The sequence below is a fragment of the Perca fluviatilis genome, chromosome 10, assembly GCF_010015445.1.
Source record: "Perca fluviatilis chromosome 10, GENO_Pfluv_1.0, whole genome shotgun sequence".
NCBI lineage: Eukaryota > Metazoa > Chordata > Actinopteri > Perciformes > Percidae > Perca > Perca fluviatilis.
In genome coordinates, this window is record NC_053121.1 from 4,822,977 (window position 1) to 4,847,659 (window position 24,683).

Sequence of the window (24,683 nt, forward strand, 5' to 3'; positions counted from 1 at the left end):
CGGTCCAGCTGTTGCTCTGCCCGGTGTCAAGACACGATTTGAGTCTTCTACACGATGTGAGTTGCGCATGTGCAGAACGGCCTACATTTTTGACAGTTTGCCACGCTTATACCACTTGAACAAACCACACGCAATGTGACTGTACTGCAGCGCAGTAGTATTCACAGGTTAAGTTTTAAAGTCAGCCTAGATTTATGTGCTCTAATCCTCCATACCTCGTGCCATCTCTTCTCCCTTCACAGAGGAGAGCATTCAGCCATACAGAGGCAAAGTTACATTATTTTTAGCATTATTACATTACATTATTACAGCAACGAATACCATGTTTGTTTAGGGTTGTTGTTGTGCTAAAGTTTTAGCCGCCATGTACCGGGACGTGCTTCCTGCGATGTATTATTTGATGCCCTGTAATCTCCACTAAGATTTTATAAAAATTTCAACCGTTATACAGTCTTTGTCTTTGCTATAAAAAAGATGCTTGGAAGAGTGAAAAAGGAGTAGAATCATACGAGCCCAGCCTGACACATGAACTATGCTCACATGAAGCACCTACAAAAACCCCAAAATAGTCCCCATGCATCCGCCCATTGAAAAAAGGCAGTAGCATTCACCGCCAAACTGAACAAGCTGTTGCTCTGCATTTTTGGACATTTTGGAGGGACATACTGTAGATAAAATAGATCATTGATAAATAAGTATTTAGCTAACTGTTGTAAGGTGTGTATCTGTTATTGCTATATTTTAAAAGTAATGTTCCCGAGCACTACACTCTGGGTGTGCGTGTGTTTAAGAGGGAGTTTGATACCACGAGTGTTCTGATGGTTTCCATGGTGATCTGGCAGGTCGTTCTAATGATATTTGATGCCCCGCAGACAATCAGGCTTTTCCCAATAGAGCCCACTGTAATTGGTCCCAATAGGGGAGAAAATGAATTCAATTTAACTTTATTATTAGTATTCATAATTTTTTTTGGAAAGTTGAGAAGAAATTTGTCAGAGAACCCTCAATGAGTCATAAATCATAAGAGAGCAAATTAGATACTGACAGTGTGAGGAGTGCAGCTGGAGTCAAGTCTTTTTCTGAAATGAATTAACAATAGAAACCTATAAACGTGAGACGCTATAATTAATACTGTCGTGCAGTGTCTTACAATATTATGTACAATGATGTGTATTTAGTATTTACTCAACTTTGGTTCACTTTCAATTTACATTTACATTACAGTTTCTTTTTTGTCTCCCCTCCCCCAGAAATGAAGAGGGGTTAGTGGATTTATGTTTGGTCTGATGCTATTGTTATTTACCTGACTTCACTTTCTTTAATGTGTCCTGCTAGTTCTTCGACAAACTTTTCTCCTTTCATCCAGTAGATAATAGGCCTTCTGTTTTCTCCACTGTAGCCGAAAAACGCCTTGCATTCCAGACTGAGAGGCATACCTGCAACACAAAACACAACACTGTTATAATACAGACAACAGAATACTGAGGGAACAGCAACATTATTCCCACTTTAGCAACTGCAGTCCAGGCTGAGGGTAATAAAGACAATGAAAACTGCCATGCATTCTGCAATATTCTGAGCAAAAGAAGAGAATGTTAATCAGAAAATCTGGAGCAATAAAATTAGGTTCTTGTAACTGCTAAGGCTTGAAGGTGATAGTAGGAAGCCTGCTGTCCCCCTCAGGAACCAGTACAGAGAGCTACTGTATAGTAGGTGTGCAGCAGGGTGCCTGCTTGGAGTCTCTTCAATTGGGGTAATAACAAGTGGCAGCCTCCAGGCCTGAGAAGTTAAGCCAATAGTTACTAAAACATGCAGTCTTTCTAATGGCCAGCAGTGGGAAACTCCACCGGTTGCAAAAAGAGGTCAGATGGCATAGAAATGTATAGAATGGTTGTTAAGTAAGAGGTAGGGGTCCTACCTCTTACTTGATTTATCTGCACATACTGTAGCAACCATGGTATGTTTAAGGTTAGGGAGATATCACTGTAAATTAAATGGCGTACATTAACGGCAGGTCTGTGACAGGGCACCCAAGTCTGGTCTCATGCATGAAAAAAAAGAAATAACTGACAATACTAGAACCACACACACACACACACACACACACACACACACACACACACACACACACACACACACACACACACACACACACACACACACACACACACACACACACACACACACAGTATCCACACATGCTCTCACACACCCTCCTGTAAGACCTTGAAAACCACCACTCTGTGATTACAGCTATCAATGGTGATGATGGAGTATTAATGAGCATTCTAATGAGCGCTACCTCGTTAGGCAGTCAATTAGCAGATAATTATGATAGACCTCAGTGTTATTATAATGATAGCTCTATCAGCACAGTCTAGAGTGTGTTTATCTGTGTGTTTGTTGTCAGACAAGCACTTGAACTGACTGTTAACACTAAATACATTTACATTTTAGACATTCAATGTGGCTGAATGCAGTGTGAGTCAGAAATGCACAGGCTTCTGTGCAAGGTTTGTTTTTATCAGTTGAATAAACATGAGGTTTTATAAATTGGTGATGGCAAAATGCAACTGTGTTCATATGGAAATACCAGATGATTGCTTTGTGTTTGGTTCCATTGCTTCACTTATTCTCATTGATGAAAAAAATGGGAAGACAGAAGGCACTGACGTTAGTCTGTCTCTCAAAATTAGAATTTCTAACAAGCCAAGAGAGGACGTGGACAGCAAAGCTTCATACTTTCTTGTATGTGTGTGTTGGTGGGCGCTTATGGTGTGTTTGCTTGCCTTAGTGCTGAGGCAGGCAGCATACTGTACTACCCATACCCCAAAAAATCTTAATTTGAGTGAAATTAGTTTAGCTTGATTGCGTGTTTGTGTCCCTGTATGTGTAGTGTATGTAGGTGTGTGTACGTGTGTGTACGTGTGCGCCACAGTAATTGATTAGCACCCTAAGGGTGTGTTTATGTTCTCAGCATGTTATGGTGATTAAAACCATCAACTTTGTTTGCACTTGTGTGGCATAAGGGGGTGTGTAGGTTGTGCTTGGAGTGAGTGAGTGAGTGAGTGAGTGAGTGTGTGTGTATGTGTGTGTGTCCCTGAAATTCAGTCTCATACAGCCGAGCTGAGTCATCATTTCTTTTAGTGGCTAAAGCAGCAGGGTGTTTATAAGTACTCATAAGTGGTGTTGTTGTCATTGGTATCAAAGAACGGGACGGGAGCTTTTTCAAATTGGTGCGTCATCATTTTGCACTGCTGCAGAGTGTGATCACTCTCACTGCCCAATCACAAGTGAGTATGTCTGACTGGAATCTGGAATCTGGAATCAGCTCTTTAAACCGTCTGTACTTGAAATACTGAAGAAAAAAACAAAACGGCGGGCTGGGATTGCCTCCACACTGCTCTCACACCTACGAATACTCATGAATGGGCTTGTATGATGTCGTACGAAAATGTACTGTATGCACACCAATTCGTCTGATATCCTACGAAATTAGGGGACCGCCGGCCGGTCACGTGACAGTTAAGTTTAGCGCTCTTTACCAATAAATTTAGCCGATAAAAGGTTACTGGGTGCGGGCTACAGAGCACTGTGAGCTGCCGGTCGTTTTAGAGGGCATTGCTAGTTGAGCTGAGCTGACAAAATTTGGTTTTTGTCATGACAAGTTATGGTTATGGTTAGAGTTAGGGTTCATGTGTCATGACAGTGTCATGTGTTCATGACAGTGTCATGTCACTCTTATGTAGATACCTCCAAGTAAAGTGTTACCATATGTTACTGGGAGCCGGGGAACAGGGCGCCCACGAGGTGACGGTCCTTTCAGGGGCCTCGGCAGTTGCGTTTAGCTGATGTAGTATCTGAAGAGTAACGGCTTTGACTTGGGTCTATGTTAAGGACTAATATGGAATTTGCTCTCTGAAGATTTTCGACTTTAACTTATGTCTCTGTTACAGGCTTATATGGGCTTTGTTCTATTCTTGCTTTCTACCCCCCCACATAACTACGTCTTATGTTACACCATGCCAGAGCATATATACCGTGTTGGAGTGACTATTTTGAGAATTGGGAAACAGTCCTCTCCAGATCTTCTACTGGGTCTGTAATTGATGCTGAATTCTTTGATGTAATAAACCTTTTACAATCAAGAACAGTGTCAGCGGATTCCTACTCATACATCACCACAGCATCGCTACTAAAAATACCACACTGACAATAAGTGAGCGTCATGTGGCGACGACAATTAAGTTTAGGCACCGAAACAACAGGTTAGGGTTAGAAAAAAGGTTGTGGTTCGGACTACATCACTCCCGGGCACACAAGCGTGCGCTATCTGGGTGGAAGACTTGCATTTTCCCCACTGAGCAAACTCTGCTCCCCAGCTTGAAAGCCCTGTGTTTTATGACCCACAACAACAACACACAATGGGACAGAAGCTTAATTCTCTGCTTACTACACTATATTTTACACAGCAAATAGTTGTTTGCCGCTATAATAATGTTCTGAATGTCGAATACGGGCCCTCTAATCTCTGACATTCATAACACGTAGACGCACATAAAGCAGCAGCTGGATTTGAGTATCAGTCTAGACTGTGGTTTGCCCTTGGTTCATTTTGTAATGCTGCTATCCAAACAAGAGGAACTGCTGGTTATCAGACATCAACATCTGTTTCCTTCTGCCAGTAAAGCCTTGTGTTTTGTGGTTGGCTCAGACTGCATTCTACAAAAAACTCACTGCCCTTTTTTTTTTAACCAATTGAAAATGAAACAAGTCTTCAACATGATTGGTGTGACCGTGCTTCCATATTAAACAGTGCCTCTATTGTGATGTTTCTAGTGTTTAACCTGTTCAAATCCACCTCATTTGCTTGATTTTTGTCCATTTCCCTTTCCCAAAGGGAAAATCTTCTAACAGAAGAACTGCAAGGCCAGAATGCATGCATGACGCTTCAATTGAAACCTCAATTCTTCTAGTGTAGGAAAATGTGCTTGATTAGCATGTGATTAAAACACAGCATACACTACAGCGGTTCAAACATGGTTCAAAATAGTTATTTTGGTCCCGTCTAAAGAAAAGAAAAAAAACGTAACTTTTGAAAAAAACAACAAACTAAAATATACTTTGTGCCACACTATGCAGAACACAACACATACCTTCTAGACCTAGTCAACAAGACCTCTATAAAGTTTCAGAACTCTAGTCCTAACCTAATGGGAGCTAGGGAGTCTTCAGTATTTGGCATTACAGGTGTCACTGGTGTGCCAAAACCTCTCCAAAACCGGCGACCCGGTAGATGTTAACAGGTTTCAAAGTCAGTTGAATTAGAACATTGTTGATTTAGGTTACTCTTCCTCACCACCAGATTATTAGAAACAGAGAACGGAGTACAAGATACAAGTGCAGTCTTTCCTCTAGGTTGATTTTGTAGTGGCGGCCCACCATGGCAAAATTTCTGCCACCACGGTATCAGAAATAGGGCTGTACAAAAAATGTAGTCGCGGTTGCCTTTTAAATGATCCTGCCGACATAATGCACCCCCCACACTGCAATTTAACAACAAGTAGAACTATTCAGAGGTTACTGGGCCCGTCCAGTTTAACTCCACATGCTGTTGCGTTGATGGAGTTTATCGTCAAAACGTTTCGCTTTCTTCCGAGTCGACTATCAAACGAACATCTCCACCAAAAACATCCCCGCGATGGGTCCGTTCTAAGTGTAGGTTGTTCGGACAGACCTGCCCCCACTGCTAAAAAAAATCCTAAAGGAAACACTGTCGTGTCATACCCACAAAGCGTGACAACCAAACACCAGCGCTGGTCTCTGACAGATATATGAACGGGTGTTAGAGCTGCACTAATATCTTATATTCTTTATATTAACAATGCATTCAGTTACTGTGTAATGTGAAAGGTGTCACTGAGAGCTCTGAGAATTACCAGCTGACTTTAACGTTTCAGTCTCACAGCTCTCATTAACTTCGTTTCCCGCCTCAGCAGGCAGCTTTTTTTAAATTTTAGCTCTGATGAACCTATTCAGCTGCTCAGCAGACAGATAGATTAACCATTGTGTTGTCCTCCCGGGTCAAAACTGAAAATCAACACTTTTTTACAAATTTTTCTGACACATTTTTCGATGCTTTTTTGTCGCTTTTTAAAACATTGTTAGTGCCTAGTTTGATGCTTTTTTTTCAAAGCTTTATTCTGCTGTTTTCTAGGCTTTCAATGCCTTCAGTTGCTTTTTTCAATGTTTTTGTCCCTTTTGTCCCTTTTATGTCATTTTAGTCAACATTCTTTGACTTTTTTTTAAACATTTCAATTACGAAGAGCGCTGCGTTGAACCATCCATGGCTTTTTGGGGCAATTTTGTTGAAAGAAAGCGAGCTCGGAGTACAAAGCGACACAAAGCTGGGTTCAGTTCACAATGTTCTAAAGGTTTCATGATACACACAATGATATACTATTGCTTCGTTCATTTAGTTGAGGTGTAGTAAGATAAGAGAGTCAGGATGGGAGGAAGGATTGTCTTAAGGTCTGTTCACACAGATAGGAAAACAGTGTTACACTCTACCGCGTGAAGCGCCTGGCGCAAGTGCGTGTCCAAATCCACTTTTGCTAGTTTGACGGCGGAAAAAAGGGTCCGTGCGCCCGGGCGCATGGTTCAAAAGGGTCGTACTTAGAGTCTTCAACAGTGTGTTTTGGGCGTAACAAGCGATAAACCAATCCGAGTGTCATCTCCCATTCCCTTTACAGCCAGGCGCGTTTGGACCATGGCGCATTGCTATTATGATGGCGGATTTGCACCATAATATTTTTATTTGTAATCTTTTGCATGTGTGTGTGTAACGTGCATAGTGGGCGCGCTGTGCACGAGCCTAGGCACATTTTACTAATGTGCTGTTAAAATAACAATGAAATGCTGCGCTATTGACTTTACACCAGGTTATTGTTGGTCAATGGTGCGATCACTTCCCGCTGCCTCAAGATAGCAATACGGCAAGAATGCACCTGAACACACCTCCCTGTAAGACCAGGGGCGCACAGATGGACGCACAGATGGGCGCACAGATGGGCACAGGTGCATTTGCTGTTTAAACGAAGCGGGCGCTGGGCGGTCTTAAAATAACAAAGACACTTGCGTCGGGCTTTGTGCCGCGCTGCGCCGGGTGCAAGATAATAATAATAATAAGTTTATTTGATATAGCACCTTTCACAGACAGAATCACAAAGTGCTTCACAAGATAAAAATTTGTACAAAACATAGTGAATTATACAACAATAAAGATAAAAGAATAAAAACAGTCATTAAAAGGCAACATTTTACATGAATGAATCAAAAGCAAATTTAAACAAGTGCGTCTTCAGCTGCTTTTTAAAAGCTTCAACAGAGACTGCAGAACGTAAGGCAATAGGGAAGCGCATTCCACAGGTTTGGAGCCACCGCTTCAAAGGAACGGTCACCTCTAGTCTTTAAACGGGTGCGTGGGACAACCAGTAATCCCTGGTTAGAAGACCTGAGGGGCCTATTTGTAGTATATGAATGGAGCAGGTCCGAGATATACGCGAGCCTGACCATGCAAAGCTTTTATAAGTCAGAACCAAAACTTTAAATTTGATCCTGTAGTTAATCGGAAGCCAATGTAATGAGTATAAAACTGGAGTAATGTGTGACATCCTGCTAGACCTGGTTAGCAGCCTTGCAGCAGAATTCTGGACTAGTTGTAAACGGTCCTGTGACGATTTGCTGAGACAGGTGAAAATAGAATTGCAGTAGTCAAGCCGAGATGAAATAAAAGCATGAATAATCATCTCAAGCTCAGAATGTGAAACAGTTCCTCTAATTTTGGCAATGTTTCTTAATTGAAAGAAACATGTGCGAGTCAGAGATTTAATATGTTGATCCAAGTACATGTTATTATCAAATATTACAGATAGGGCCCTAAGACACATAAAATGGATGAGAACAACTTTCTTCAAACTTCTCACAGAACGGAATGCAACATTATTCACCACACTAACGTTGCTCTGTGTCAGCTTGATGTGTAAACAAGCCACTGTTTGATGTATTCTCAAAATGTTGAGCTGACCTGACATTATATGATGCATTAACAAGATTTGATATACAAAATATAGCACTGTATGTTATGTACCGTCTAATATTGCAAACATCTTATCATTTGAAACTATCTTTCAGCTCCTTCAGAATTTTTGTAATTATTGGAGCCATTATTGTAGAATTAGCTCTGGCTATTAAAAAAAACAAAACACGTTTTTTTTCCCCACTTGTGTGTTATTTTGTGATGAATCGTGGTGAATTTTTAAACAGCTTTAAAAACCTATTTTCAAAGAACATGCAATTAAATTGAATGACGGTAAAAGAGGTTAAGTTTTTTTTAGCACTTTAACGAGTTTCCTTTAGATATTCTTACAAATATTAAACAAAAGTTTTGGATAAACACACTTTTATATCGTTACATAGCGTATTTCTTAAATTAAAATGCATTCTGCACTAAAAGTCAGAAATTGAGAGACACTTGTTAATTACAACATCCATATGCTATATTGCTGTTTGAACATCTCAACTTATTTTCGGCCAAATTACTATTAAAATATAATTTTGTGTAAAGTGTAAAGGTATGAATTTTACTGAAAACATAACCTGTGATGGTTTATCAGTTCTTGTGATGGCAAGATCCCAAATTCCTGGAGAAAGTGATGTTTCGTGAACCGTGAGAGGAAGGGACAGAGGAAGGTGGGAACATTCAGAGACAGTCTGACTTCTTTGCTTCTTCCCCCGTAACTATTGGAGCTACTTTTCACATCATTAGTCTGGTTCACTTGTTGACTTGTTGGGTTCCCCTGTTCTCTCCCGGCTTTTCACTTCTTCTAATCACTAAAATAGATTCTCTGTCTCTCCGTGTCTTCTCTTTGGCTCCTTTGCTCTTCTCTCCCCTCTGTGTCAGGATTACCTTCTCTTCCCTAATAGTCCCTCTCTATGCCTCTTCAGTCTTTCCTCCCTTCTCTCCCTTGCACCTTTTGTTCTTTTTTTTTTATTATCTCTCCTACCCTCTCTGTCCGTATACTAACCTTTCACCAATACGGAAACACCTCTGTCTCTGTGAGATGTTGTGAACAGTATGTGTTTGATGGGAACAAGTAAACCCAGGTCCTCTCCACCTCGAAATGACATTTTGGGAAGTGTCCCAAAGGGGATAACAATTACTTTTGAAATAGTAAGGAGTACAGTGAAATACATTATTATTAAACACTATCCGTATGCGGAAGGAAGAAGAACAGTCAGGTGAAGGAAGAGAGAAGTGGGACAACCCTTAATGAGGGAAATGAATCACTCTCACACACATACACACACAGGTTTGTGGGACTATCTTTGTGGGGAACCATCATTGACATAATATATTCCCTAGCCCCTTACCCTAACCTTAACCATCACAACTGAATGCCTAACCTTAACCCTTACCCAAACAACCAGGTCTTAACCTTCAAACAGCCCTTTAAACTTGTGGGGTCCAGCATTTTTGCCCCACAAAGCTGTCGGGACCCCACAAGTATACTGGACTCCCGGTTTTTGGACCCCACGAATATGGTTAAACAAGCCCACACACACACACACACACACACACACACACACACACACACACACACACACACACACACACACACACACACACACACACACACACACACACACACACACACACGTTGACTTATGACAAGAAAGGGCTGCAGTTAATAGAATTTGACTGATATATTTTTGTATAATTCTGTCATCTGTGATTCAGCCCCTTTATTAAACCTTGGCCTACTTATTACCAGAGATTAACGTTAAATAAAGGTTATCGAATTGTCCCTTTTCCCTGGAAACCCAGTGGTGTCAGGGGAGCAGCGTGCTCCAGTATAGACTAGAGATGGATAAAAAAAATTTTTTTTATCACATACAGATGAGAGATATTTATTTAATTTATCAGTGAATGAGTACTGTTAGCGTGGAGTCCAATGTTACCAAACATACTGCAGTGTATGCTAACATACACAGACAAGCTTGGCAAGCACCATGCTAGGGGACACATGGGATTTTGGTGTTTATACATTCTCATCCCATAACAGGCAGGCAGCTGACTTATAGAAAGTTGACTGGTGCGGGATGATCGCTCTGCCTCTGCGTCCACCTTCTGTGTGCTGCTCTTTTCGTGCCCATCTGTTGTTGCAGCAAAGACACTAGCCACTTTGACAGCTAGCTGCAGCCAGATCAGGCTTGCGTAAGCACATTGTTTAATTCTGGCAACGTCATGCTCCAGTGAAACGGACCTAACTAACGCACGGATCCTTTCCACTTAAATCTCACAAACATTCTGCAAGACCTGCACACGGTGGACAAAAATAAAATCCAGACAGCTCCTCTAGAGCCAGAGTGTACTCAGGCTTTAATTTAGGGGCACCAATTATCAGATTTGGCTTAGAATGCCTGTCACATACCAGTGGTTCTCAACCTAGAGGCCAGGATCTTCAGCGGCTCACTAGATATATTTGGGAGGTGGCTAGGAGACTGAGGCGACAGAAAGAACATACTTACTAGACAATTATTCCTACTTGTTTATGAGATAGAGATTATGCATAATGCATGTAGCTGATAGCTATTATTATGTGTAGGTCCAGGATAGGGGCTGTAGGTGATTGCGCACACTTGAATGCAGTATAATTTTATATATATATATATATATATATATATATATATATATAAAATTATACTGCATACACACACACTCACCTAAAAGATTATTAGGAACACCTGTTAAATTTCACGTTAATGAAATTATCTAATCAACCAATCACATGGCAGCTGCTTCAATGCATTTAGGGGTGTGGTCCAGGTCTAGACAATCTCCTGAACTCCAAACTGAATGTCAGAATGGGAAAGAAAGGTGATCTAAGCAACTTTAAGCGTGGCATGGTTGTTGCCAGACGGGCTGATCTGAGTATTTCACAATCTGCTCAGTTACTGGGATTTTCACGCACAACCATTTCTAGGGTTTACAAAGAATGGTCTGAAAAAGGAAAAACATCCAGTATGCAGCAGTCCTGGGGGGCGAAAATGCCTTGTTGATGCTAGAGGTCAGAGGAGAATGGGCCGACTGATTCCAGCTGATAGAAGATCAACTTGGACTCAAATAACCACTCGTTACAACCGAGGTATGCAGCAAAGCATTTGTGAAGCCACAACACGAACAACCTTGAGGTGGATGGGCTACACCAGCAGAAGACCCCACCGGGTACCACTCATCTCCACTAAAAATAGGAAAATTAGGCTACAATTTGCACACGCTCACCAAAATTGGACAGTTGAAGACTGGACAAATGTTTCCTGGTCTGATGAGTCTTTCTGTTGAGACATTCCGATGGTAGAGTCAGAATTTAGCGTAAACAGAATGAGAACATGGATCCGTCATGCCTCGTTACCACTGTGCAGGATGGTGGTGGTGGTGTAATGGTGTGGGGGATGTTTTCTTGGCACACTTTAGGCCCCTTAGTACCAATTGGGCATCGTTTAAATGCCACAGCCTACCTGAGCATTGTTTCTGACCATGTCCATCCCTTTATGACCACCATGTACCCATCCTCTGATGGCTACTTCCAGCAGGATAATGCACCATGTCATAAAGCTTGAATCATTTCAAATTGGTTTCTTGAACATGTCAATGAGTTCACTGTACTAAAATGGCCCCCACAGTCCCCAGATCTCAACCCAATTGAACATCTTTGGGATGTGGTGGAATTAGAGCTTCGTGCCCTGGATGTGCATCCCACAAATCTCCATCAACTGCAAGATGCTATCCTATCAATATGGGCCAACATGTCTAAAGAATGCTTCCAGCACCTTGTTGAATCAATGCCACAAAGAATTAAGGCAGTTGTGAAGGCGAAAGGGGGTCAAACACGGTATTAGTATGGTGTTCCTAATAATCCTTTAGGTGAGTGTATATACACTGCACCTGGACCTAGACATAATTTGTGAAGGATTATATAATTATATCAATTATATTGTTCCGATATAATTGATATATAATTCCCAAAATTGGTTGAGAGAGTTTCTAGGGATTATGCTATTATGATGCTGTTCTTATCGAAACCTCCACACCAGGTAATCCTACAAGCAGTCAGAGGTGTGCAGTATAATCAGAAAAGTTGCACCGCTGCAGCCCTGAAGAAGTGTGTGCACCAAAGTGATAAGCATACAGTATTTGAGAACATCCAGGCTCAGACCCCCATCATCAATATGAGAATAGAGTTGTGAATTCGGAGAAAGCAGCGTACATGCCGTGAACAAGCTACATTTTTGTTCCATGGGATTTCTTAGAGTACTAGTTTTTACTATTGTGAATACATTTCACATTCAGATTTTGCACACGTGGGCAGTAAAGTGCACTACACAGAAAAGTAAACCCAAGTTTTTTTTTATTTTTTATAAAGCAGGTCCAGGTGCGATATAAATACTGTGAAAGTATCAAACGCTCAATCCACAGAGAAATGCACACAGCGCATGTTCAGGAACTGTGCCTTTAAATGAGCTGTCAGGACTTCTTTACTTTTGTGATGTCACAACTATACTATATATAGGTAGAAAGTGCCGTTACAGTCATTCCCCGGCTGCAATAACGGTGCAGAGATGGTCGCAGATGCCGGAGACCTGGAAATGCTGACCAATCAGAGCAGACTGGGCTTTTTCGGGTAGGGAGGCTTAAAGAGACAGGCGCTAAAACCAAGCGTTTCAGTCTGAGGGTGAACACAGGTATAATCAGACAGGCAGTACGAGAAAAAAAAAAATTGTTTTATGAACATTAAAGCATGTAAACATGTTCTAGTAGAAACCCCAAATACAAGTATGAACCTGAAAATGAGCAGAACGTGGGACCTTTAAATGCACCTTGAGAGTCATAGTTAAATTCTCTTCTTACATCGTTTAATTGTACACATATGGACTTTTTATCCTGATGTTTTCCAACTTGCTCATCTTTTGTACTGATTATTTTACCTGGAGAGTTTCATGTCCAACCAAGTCTCAGAAGTGGTCCAACTGCCAATCACTGAACATTGTTGAAGGCCTGAATCAGTTCTCAGTGTATCCACTGCACCATGGAACAGTGTAGTATAGTACACAAACCAACCAGCTAACAGTTTGCAAGGCTGCAGACCCGATAAGAAGGAGAAACACAGCTCCTTTTAAACATTATCAAAGACTGGATATCAACAGGCTTTTGGATATGAGCACACATCGCTACGTCAACCTTTTCAATAAGTTGGTTTAAGGAATGAAAGAGGGACGCTGTGTTGGCAGGGTCAAACAAGTCCGCCACCGCTGGAAAACTTCAAACTTCAAAAAATCATATTTTACACGGCTACATGTAAACGGGAATATTAGTGGAATATTCACTTTCATTAGCCGTCAGCTTAATCAGAATATCGTCATTTTTGGAATAAGGGCAAAACCCGGAATTTAATGTGCATGTAAACGTAGTCAGTGTTAGACCTTTAGGTGGTTTGAACACTGTGTGTGTGTGTGTGTGTGTGTGTGTGTGTGTGTGTGTGGTGTGTGATGTGTCAGGTATGGGGTGTATGGGGGTTGTCTTGGTAACAGCTGAGTTTCGGGTCTTGGGCTCCAAGGGAGCGCAGCTGCACATGGCAACACAGATGGTGCCACACACACATGCATGCACACATATGCATGCACACATATGCATGCACACACACAGACAGACAGACAGACAGACCGAGACACACACACACACACACACAGAGGCCAAATACGCAGTTACAGACGGACACACACACACACACACACGTGTCTATGTGGGCAGCTGCAGCTGTAACCTGGGAGGCTGTTCACGCTTTCATTTTGTCTATATACAGACATCCTGCCTCTAAGAAATTCTTCCTTTTTAAGTTTAAATGCTTTTGGGGAAGCTGTGTAAACGGCAGTAACGCTGCTCCAAAATCTACTATTTTCTATCGTTGTTGAAAGTGTTCATGCTTCTGATGTGCCACATTTCCCTGTACATCACTTTGCCAGTTATATTGTGTGTAGTTCTGACATTCTTTTGCTTGTCATTTTCATCAGTTAGTAAATTGTGAGTTTCTGTTGGTGCACACCTCAAACGCAAAATGCACCACTGCCTGTGTATCAGAGATCCAACTAAACACTGACTACTGACACTGCAACTTAGTCTGAAATGAATCGTTTGACAATTTAGCATATTTTTCTTTCTTGCTGAGAGTTATATGGGAAGATCAATACCACTCCTGTCTGTATTTAATATAGTGCTACAGTGGAGCCAGGAGTCAATTTATTTAGTCTGTGTAAAGCAAAGTCAGTGATTTCTTTCTAAACACAGTATACCTGTTAGATAATATTTGTTGAAAACATGTGAAAATGAATGTAAACTGTGCTGTACTGAATTGTGTTGTTAGGCCGTTAAACAGTTTTTCACCATTTCTGTGTGCAGAAATTGATTTTTTTGGGCCAGTCTGAAATGATGAATCAATGATGCACTGGAGTCATGCGTAACATAACCCCTCCCCTACTGTTTAAAAACTATGATACTACTAACATTGGAGCACGTAGCATCAGTGTTGTTTCGTTCACACCGTGTGAGCGGCAGTGGGCTGTCCTACCGTAGACTGAGTGTGCTACTGGGTTAGCTGCTAACGAGGTTAGCTGCTGTCGATAGTCCGTTGCCACGGAGCGGCACTTCTTCTTCGGCTCAGGGTGTGTGTGCTGTGTTACCATGTGTGTAGTCTATATATCGACAACGTTTCATCTCCGGGATTGTTCGGGTGCTGCCGGAAATTCCGCCGGATGCCCCTCATTTAGGCCGGATGTCCGTCACCTTCCGCTTTCTTTGCGTTGGCGTTCTAAACTCTGGTGGATTTATGAGGACCATTTAACTGCTCCTCAGATCTCTGCAGGGTAAATGCACACCAACCCCTTCTCACTTCAAACTCGTAAAATACGGATGTTTGGACAGTGGCTGTCAGCGTCAGAAGCGACGCAAAAAGCGCCCTTCAGCGTGTGTGTAGAACACAGTGTTTGAAGATGGCGTAGCACTAAGAGCAACAACGGTAGGGAGTAGTATGAAAGGCCGAAAATCCGCATAGGGAGGTTGGTTGGGGTGGTCGATTGGTCAAACAACACAGGACTTTCACCCAGTAGACCGGGGATTGTGTCCCGCGTGTTACGTTTCCTAAACCCAACTGTCCCGTTCTTCTTTTCCTAAACCCAACCGTCCCGTTCTTTTTTTCCTAAACCCAACCGTCCCGTTCTTCTTTTCCTAAACCCAACCGTCCCGTTCTTTTTTTCCTAAACCCAACTGTCCCGTTCTTCTATTTCTAAAACGTAACCCCGTTTCTTTTTTCCTAAACCCAACTGTCCCGTTCTTCTTTTCCTAAACCCAACCGTCCCGTTCTTCTTTTCCTAAACCCAACCGTCCCGTTCTTTTTTTCCTAAACCCAACTGTCCCGTTCTTCCCGCGTGTCATGGAAACGTACCTTTTTATAAGACCACGCACAACCTTTTCCTTAACCTAATGTGTCAAAAGTGACGCCAATAGTCCCGACCAATCGCGTTTAGATAAAGCGCGTTAAGATATGACGCTAAGGGACACTTTTACCGTCAATAAAAACACCAAAGGCACCTGACCAAGCATCTGTATTTTACATGATGGGAGTGAGAATCTGTTTTCCAGACAGCTAGCTAGACTGTCTGTCCAATCTGTCCAATCTGAGTTTTCTGTTGCACGACTACTACAACTTTTGAACGTAGACATGTTCCACCAAAACAAGTTCCTTCCCGAGACTATGGCGCTTAGCACTGCCTGAGACGATTGTGGTCTTCCCGTCAACCATGAACATGTTGTCCTTTCGTGTCAAAATTTGTTTTTTCTGACGTTTTGTCCTTTTTTTATGCTTTTGGCACATTTTTAAACGTTTTGGGTGTTTTCTGAAAACGTTTTGTTTTTATTCATGGTCAATAAACCTAATTTAAATGACATCTAATTTTTGAGTTTGAAAAAAAAAGCAGAAATTATGAATTAATTTGACTAATAGTTAAGATCAGAGGAGTTGTTGAGTGAATAACTGACTAGTGTATGTCAAAGTTTAGTCAGGGTGCTGTTTTAAAACCATTTAAACAGATTTTTTCAAATGCTATGAAATTGAATAGAACAACCAAAATTCAACAGAATTTTGTGGTTTGAGGAGAATTACTGCTGGACCTATAGTTGGCTTTGAACTTTGGAGTGAGCCAGGCTAGGTGTTTGTCCCCTGCTTCCATTCGTTATGCTAAGCTAAGCTAATCAACTCTCCTCAGATGAGGATTCTTCTTTCCAACACAGTTTAGAATAGATGCCTTGCATACATAGTTAACATTGTGAAATATCAGCAGACTGTGTGATAGAAAGAGCAACCCAGTACGCTTTAAATCCACCAGCCAGAAGGGATAGCAACCACAAACCACTGACAAGCACACATCAGTAACCTTTTCACGGTGTCTTTTCACAGGTCAGGTCCGGTGAGATTTGAGCCACTTATTTCCCTTTAACACACTGAAATATTCATACATGTGCACATTTTAAAAAATGTATTTAAGTCCACTTGAAGAAAAAAATTCACAGGGACATAAATATTATAGATGCAGTCAAATACATACAGAAAATCATGGGCCATTGGCATCTTCATAATATTAACCCTCTTGATGTCCTTGGGTCAAATTTCACCCGTTTTCAAAGTTTCTGTATAAAAAAATATGAGTTTCTTTCAATGAAATTGCCCAAAAATAACATGGATAGTTCCATTCACGAAACCTCTTAACTATTAGTCAACATAATTAATACTTTCTGGGGGTTTTTAACTAAAAAATTAGGCATCATTTAATATGAATCAGGTTAATGACCATGAATTCCAAACATTTGTGTAAAACTAGCAGTAATGAAGTTGGCTAAGAAGATGGGTGATAATTTATACTTTATAATCAGGCAAAACAGACCGGGTCAATTTCGACCATGGTTGATGGGAAGACAACACAAGGGTGAAGCATAACCCTCCTTTCTCACACACACACACACACACACACACACACACACACACACACACACACACACACACACACACACACACACACACACACACACACACACACACACACACACACACACACACACACACACACACACACACACACACACAGCTGTCCAATACAAACACAATCTGATTCGCTTCAAATAATCATTGCAAATGAAAACGTTGACTGGAAGAATCATGGCTAAATTTGAAAAGCTGATGCGAAAAAGTTTCATCAGAAGTTCTTCATTGATGAAAAACCATATTTAACATGTTTACAGTGATATACAAATCCTCAGAGAGCACTGTGCAGATCTTCAATATAATTTGATATTACAATCACACTGGAGAGACTGAGTATTATTTAATATAACGTCAGATGGAGAATCACTTCGGGAAATGCTAAGGCTCAATTTCCTGCCGAACAGGAAATGAAGCTGCCACAAAGTTGGAAAGAGACATATTTGATTATTCTGAAAAAACTGTATATTTTCTCTCTCTTCCATTGTTTTTGCCTGTCCTTGTTTCCATCTCTCCACATCTAACTTTGTCTCTCTCCTTAGCCTTCACTCCCCCCTCCTCTTCTTGATTCATCGCCACAGACACACACTCTTACACACACATACGCTCATATTACCTGAGGTGATTCCCAGAGAATTAATAACTCTCCCAGGAAAGTAATAAAAGGAAATCTAGCCTACCTCTTTGTCCATATTTGGCCATTTCCTGACAGCTCTAATTAACCAAGTCCTTTCTGCTTCTATAGCTGACATTTGATTGGCTGGGGGGCTGGCCTCGTTAAGAACAGTTTTAAATTAACAGATGAAATTAGATGGGAGATTACTGCAGATATGCTTGACAAGGTTAATTAAATGACCAGTCATGAGGGGCTTGTTTTAAATCCGACGTCACTGACAGATTCAGAACAGATATAGTTTGCCACTCCGGAGTTTCCGTCTGCTCTTAGTTTTCCAAAGTAGCTTTGAGTGTCTCTTTAACAAATGTAAATCATTAGCATGTTCATTTTAACATGCTTGATTACCATAAACATATGTATACTAGCTCTGATGCTACATCTATACTACTACGTTCTCATCTTCATTTTCGTGTTTCAGCGTTTTGAGACAAAAACAATCTCCGTCTACACAATAGTTTACACAAGAGAAAACACCTTGCGCTCGCGGGACAATACTGGCGTCTCTTCTACAGAAAGTCGGCAGATTTGTCACTAGTCGCTTTTTGGAAATAAAAAAGTCGCTAAATCTAGCGATGAAGTTGCTAAGTTGGCATCACTGCATACATTAAAGTTCGCTGGCTGGAAAACTAAGATGCTAAAATGTGCGGTAGAGCTCAAAATTGGGTGCCAATTCTTAAAGGGATAGTAGGATCTTTTGAAGTAGGGTTGTATGAGGTACTATTCCATAGTCAGTGTATTACACAGCAGACACGGAAGCTAAGCAGTGTACTGCTGTTGTAAAAAATCTATTTCAGTTTAATTGTACGCTATAGGTAGAATATTTTCACCACTTTATCTTGCCGCCAAACACCTCTTTCTAACGAGGAACTGAATACGTTGTCAGATGCTTGTCAACAGGCAAGCCAGGCAACTGCTTGGGGCCCCAGGCCGTTGGGGGGCCGCCCGAGGGCTGACAAACTTTACTCCACAGCAATGTCTCAAAATGTGGCAACCACAGTGAACGCACCCCCCCCTCCCTATTAAACAAACAAATTACTTTTTGCAATGACATGTTAAGGGGCCCCATGTCATTCAATTAAAAGTCAAGGGAAAATGAAGAGGAGTTATCCTAAAGAAAGCAAGACAGTGGTAAGTAGAGCAGATAATGAAGATTAAGTTGTGTAATAGTAAGTGTCTGAATGTTATTTAACCTTAACTATGGGGGAGACATTAACGTTAGACTAATGGCGTTTATTCTTTCACGTTTTTGGTGAGTTAACCTAGCTAGTGAAACTGGAGTGCGAGTCCGTCTAACTCCTGTCCCAGGAGAGACTTTCAGGTGTGGGTCTCATTTTAATAGAGCAAAATGTGCGAAGGCCTTTAGATCTGGAGGACATAGTGGCAGCATTTGCCATTGCCAAGTCCATGAGCAACATTTTTTGTAGTTTAGAACATAATGGTGACGAACTCTGGTTTTGAGGGGCTCCCAAGGAATTCTTGCCCGGGGCCACAACAGACCCTAGAATCGCCACTGTCCGTTGTATACAGTACAGGCCAAAAGTTTGGACACACCTTCTCATTCAATGCATTTTCTTTATTTTCTGACTATTTACATTGTAGATTCTCACTGAAGGCATCAAAACTATGAATGAACACATATGGAATTATGTACTTAACAAAAAAGTGTGAAATAACTGAAAACATGTCTTATATTTTAGATTCCTCAAAGTAGCCACCCTTTGCTTTTTTGATAGCGCTGCAAACCCTTGATGTTCTCTCAATGAGCTAGTGAGATAGTCACCTGAAATGGTTTTCACTTCACAGGTGTGCCTTGTCAGGGTTAATTAGTGGAATTTTTTCCCTTATTAATGGGGTTGGGACCATCAGTTGTGTTGTGCAGAAGTCAGGTTGATACACAGCCAACCCTATTGGACAACTGTTAGAATTCATATTATGGCAAGAACCAATCAGCTAAGTAAAGAGAAACGAGTGGCCATCATTACTTTAACAAATGAAGGTCAGTCAGTCCGTAAAATTGTGAAAACTTTGAATGTGTCCCCAAGTGCAGTCGCAAAAACCATCAAGCGCTACAATGAAATTGGCTCACATGAGGACCGCCCCAGGAAAGGAAGACCGAGAGTGACCTCTGCTGCTGAGGATAAGTTCATCCGAGTCACCAGCCTCAGAAATCGCAAGTTAACAGCAGCTCAGATTAGAGACCAGATGAATGCCACACAGAGTTCTAGCAGCAGACACATCTCTAGAACAACTGTTAAGAGGAGACTGTGTGAATCAGGCCTTCATGGTCAAATAGCTGCTAGAAAACCACTGCTAAGGAGAGGCAACAAGCAGAAGAGATTTGTTTGAGCCAAGAAACACAAGGAATGGACATTAGTCCAGTGGAAATCTTTGCTTTGGTCTGATGAGTCAAAATTTGAGATCTTTGGTTCCAACCGCCGTGTCTTTGTGCGACGCAGAAAAGGTGAACGGATGGATTCTACATGCCTGGTTCCCACCGTGAAGCATGGAGAAGGAGGTGTGATGGTGTGGGGGTGCTTTGCTGCTGACACTGTTGGGGATTTATTCAAAATTGAAGGCATACTGAACCAGCATGGCTACTACAGCATCCTGCAGCGACATGCCATCCCATCCTGTTTGCGTTTAGTTGGACCATCATTTATTTTTCAACAGGACAATGACCCCTGTTGAACGAGAGTATGTGAAAATCAAAAAAAAACAGTTAAAACTATACTCCTGCTTTTAGAAATATACTTGCTTTTTGAAATGTATCAGCTCAAGAATAGTTGAGCCTGTGCTTCTGCTTTTGACATGAGTTAACCCAAAAACAGCTAAAATATATTTCTGCTCTTGAAACTATAATACTGCGTTTGATTTTGGTTTGTGAGTGCCGATGTGCCTTTAGAATTATATGACTGCTTAGAAATATAATCATGCTAAGTTTTTGTGTTACTGATGTTACTATAAACATGCTTAGAGACATTGTAGTGTGAATTACTGTGTGAAGCTGCCTGTCTGACCCTGCAGTCATGTAGAGGAAGTGTCTGCAAGAGGCTTCAGACGCATACATTGCTTTGTGTAACTGTCTGTCTGAACCTGCACAGCTAGAAAGAGCAAGTGCTGTTGGGGCCCTGTATACATGCACTTGGGGGCTAGGCCCTGTGTGCACATAGGGGAGAAAAAGGTTACTGCATTGACCTAGTGATGAACTAAGCCGTTAGATTCTATGTTAGATAGCAAAATGCATATGCATATAGGAAATATCGTCATATGAGATGTTTCTACGTATATCCAACCTGATGCTTGCTTTAAGACTGTATTACCATGTAAGGTGAAACAAAGGTGGAAAAACACACCTCGCTGTGATGGGGGTTGAACCCCAAGAAATGTACATATAAAAATGGGTGCTGAGCCAAAAAAGGCTCTTGGGCTGATTTTCTGCTCTCTTGACCTAAACCCTTGCTGTAGGGACATCCTGTGTCTTAGAGCATTTTTGAGTGATTGAACTTAGTTCATTTTTTCATTTATTGTTTTTTCTTGTTAACTTTTTGCTTTTTAAAAAAATAAAACCACCTGTGTTCGTCTTGAACAAGGTGACCCAAAAAACCTTGTGAGTCATTTTTTGCCGTTTTAGAAGACTTTTTTCCCTTTTTCTACTTTTTCTCCACTTTACCCGTGTGAGCGGGGACACCCCGAAAGGGGAAGTGGTGGCCTCCTCTTTAACCATGCGGTTTGCAGCGACCCCGGGGACCGATCTGACAAGCAGACCTTTGATCCTCCAGCTGAGCAGAAACCTCTGTGACCAAGGCAGAGGTAGCTGTCCGAGTGCGAGTAATCAATTGTAATTGTTTGGTTTTAAAGATCTTCTGTGTGCTGTGTATTTCACATACGGGGGACATCTAGGTTGTCAATCAAAAGCCTCTTGTCTCGTCATCGGGTTTCCACCGTAGCGAGAACCCGGGAATCTGGGGGTGTGTGTGTTTCTTCAAAAATAATCTAAAAACCATTATTAATATTTATAATACAATATTTATAATATTTGAACCTATAATGTTTCAATACCTACGGTATTAACTATAGGGAAGTATCTCAAATAACTCCTTTAATATAGGCTTAACCATCCGCCCCGCTGACAGTATCTGTAACGGCTGTACGGCAGAAGAGGGCTTAGAAGGCGAGGGTTATCGGGGGGGAGAAAGGGAGTTGGCTTTAAAAGAAAAAGTGATATTATGCCTCGATAACTGTCACATCGCTCCACACCCCAAACACACCTCCAGGCTCTGTAAGGGCTATTTGACCAAGAAGGAGAGTGATGGAGTGCTGCGTCAGATGACCTGGCCTCCACAGTCACCGGACCTGAACCCAATCGAGATGGTTTGGGGTGAGCTGGACCGCAGAGTGAAGGCAAAAGGGCCAACAAGTGCTAAGCATCTCTGGGAACTCCTTCAAGACTGTTGGAAAACCATTTTAGGTGACTACCTCTTGAAGCTCATCAAGAGAATGCCAAGAGTGTGCAAAGCAGTAATCAGAGCAAAGAGTGGCTACTTTGAGGAATCTAAAATATAAGACATGTTTTCAGTTATTTCACACTTTTTTGTAATTCCATATGTGTTCATTCATAGTTTTGATGCCTTCAGTGAGAATCTACAATGTAAATAGTCATGAAAATAAAGGAAACTCATTGAATGAGAAGGTGTGTCCAAACTTTTGGCCTGTACTGTACATCTATGCTCTTTTTAAAGCCACCGGACTCCTTTGATGGAGTTTTAACTCTCAGAACACGATACATGCTGATGTACCTTATTGTGTGACGTTGGTGTTTTCAAAGGGTTGGTAACTAACAAACAAACTAACCAATCGAGGTAGATGAAATTAAAAAAATGTTTTTGTCACAGGAGTCTGATGGCTTTAAAGAAGATTGTCATAAAGGGCCGTTTGACGACAAGCTAAAGCAGTCAAAAACATTCTCAATATACCATACACTTGAACAGATATTCTATATTTTTTAGATGTCTAAAATGTGTTTTGGTGGAACCCCCGTCTTTAGCAGTACATTGCTCAGCTTCCGTGTCGGGACTCCCATGTGCTTCTCCAAACTGGGGGCGTGCCGACTGCCATCTACTTTGGGTAATACGCAGACTATGAATAAGTACAAAAAAATATCAAAAGAATTATCCTATTGATGTGGGCAGAAATCCTACGCAGCCTGCAAAGAGAGTGTCATTATCCTGAGGTGTTTCTAATATTGTGTTCCCCTTTGTATTTAAACAGGGGTGTCTAAAATATTGGACTCAACAATAACCTATGCACCCTGCAAAGAAAACATTTACTGCGGAGCTATTGAACTGCTTTTCATTAGATTGTACAGATGTGTAATAAAGGGGTAACTCACTAATTGGAGTCAAAGTTTCTAGATCATGGCAATTTTGAGAGTATGGGCTGCTTGCTGCACACACAATACATCTGTGTGTCTGAGCAGAGGCCCTTGCAGAGGTACCTGCTGTCCAACCCAGGAAAAAAAAATAAAAAAATCACCAGCCACCACTGGAAATAAGCGAAAAAAGATAAATCAAAATGATAATAGGAATGAGCAGATGGTTGTGGCCATTGAGGTTAGTTGACTGTGAGCTGAATAAAGAAACAAGAATCAGAAGGAAAAGTAAAATAAACGATACAGGAAAGAAAAAGCAAGCGAGCCCACAGGAGGTTAGAAGTGCTAATAGTTTTTGTCTCAGTTGGTGAGTGTTGAGGGGGGGGGGGGGTTCCATGACAGAACTGGGTGGCAGGTGATGGCTGACTGACAGCTGTTACCCAAGGGTCCCGAAACATCCAAGAGTCTTCTATTTCTCCACCTTGGGGCTACTGGTTAACAAAGTAGACTAAAAGAAGGATTGCAAATTAAATTTGGTCCCTGAATTCTGAGTCTTGTGGTTTGAGCAGCTGGCGGCCTACAAGTGCCTGGACAATTTACATTTAGTATGTGGTTTCAGGCTGTTCACATTACTGTAGCATTCCCAGCTGGACAGCTGCAGGTTGATGGGAGAGAAATACTTACTAAGTTAATATACTATACTAAGTTTTCTTTGTTGGTTTCATGTTATTTATGTACCAGAAATACCATAAACCATATTGTAGCCAACATAAAATATCTATATTTATAGTATGTTTAAGATGCTGTCATTCATACCTTTGCTTAACTAGTGCAGTGCCCGTTGAAAACGGGCTGATTTCTTGGCCTGTGGTGTTGCTGCTTGTAGAATTTATCAAAACCAAAGTGTACCCCAAAATGACTTACAGAAGGACCCTGAACCACTTAAGATTTGTTATTAAAAAAGCAAACCTAATGATGCAAGTGCATCAACGACATAGTAGTGGTACGAGCGGTAGTTGGTGGTCAGTTAAACATCTCATCTCCAATCATATCTGTATTTGTGAGAAGTGGCGCTGTCCTGAGTTGAAACTTTATGGCTTTATTATCGAGTTAATAGTGTATTTGTATCGGCCGCTGTCCGTTTCCTAAGGTTCTGAAATTCAAACATTTTTTGACTACTTTTTTTTTTAAAGGCATGCGCCCGTGAGCACCCACGGAGGAAAACATAAATCGGCACCTATGGAGGAAGATATTATGCTTCTATATTTACCTGACAGAGAACATTGCAGAATCAGAATGTAATCACAAAATATCACAATTAAAATGTGGAGTAATCAGACATTAGCGTCATGGAGTCATGGCAGTGTGCTACCCACCATGCCCGTTATGAGAGCTAAACAGCACATATCTGCGATCATCAACTACCAGAACCGGACTGTGTGTGTGTGTGTGTGGGCACAGAGAGAGAGAGAGAGAGAGAGAGAGAGAGAGA

General features: G+C 41.3%; 1 protein-coding gene across 4 annotated transcripts in view; it reads right to left on the reverse strand.

Annotated features, from left to right (window-relative positions):
• Positions 1-24,683, reverse strand: part of il1rapl2 (interleukin 1 receptor accessory protein-like 2) — a 625,772-nt gene that overhangs the window by 58,895 nt on the left and 542,194 nt on the right. For all 4 annotated transcript variants that reach the window (XM_039813808.1, XM_039813805.1, XM_039813806.1 and 1 more), the window contains one exon: positions 1,304-1,436. In XM_039813808.1, coding sequence (XP_039669742.1) covers positions 1,304-1,436 — 133 coding nt within the window. The remainder of the gene's footprint in view (positions 1-1,303; positions 1,437-24,683) is intronic.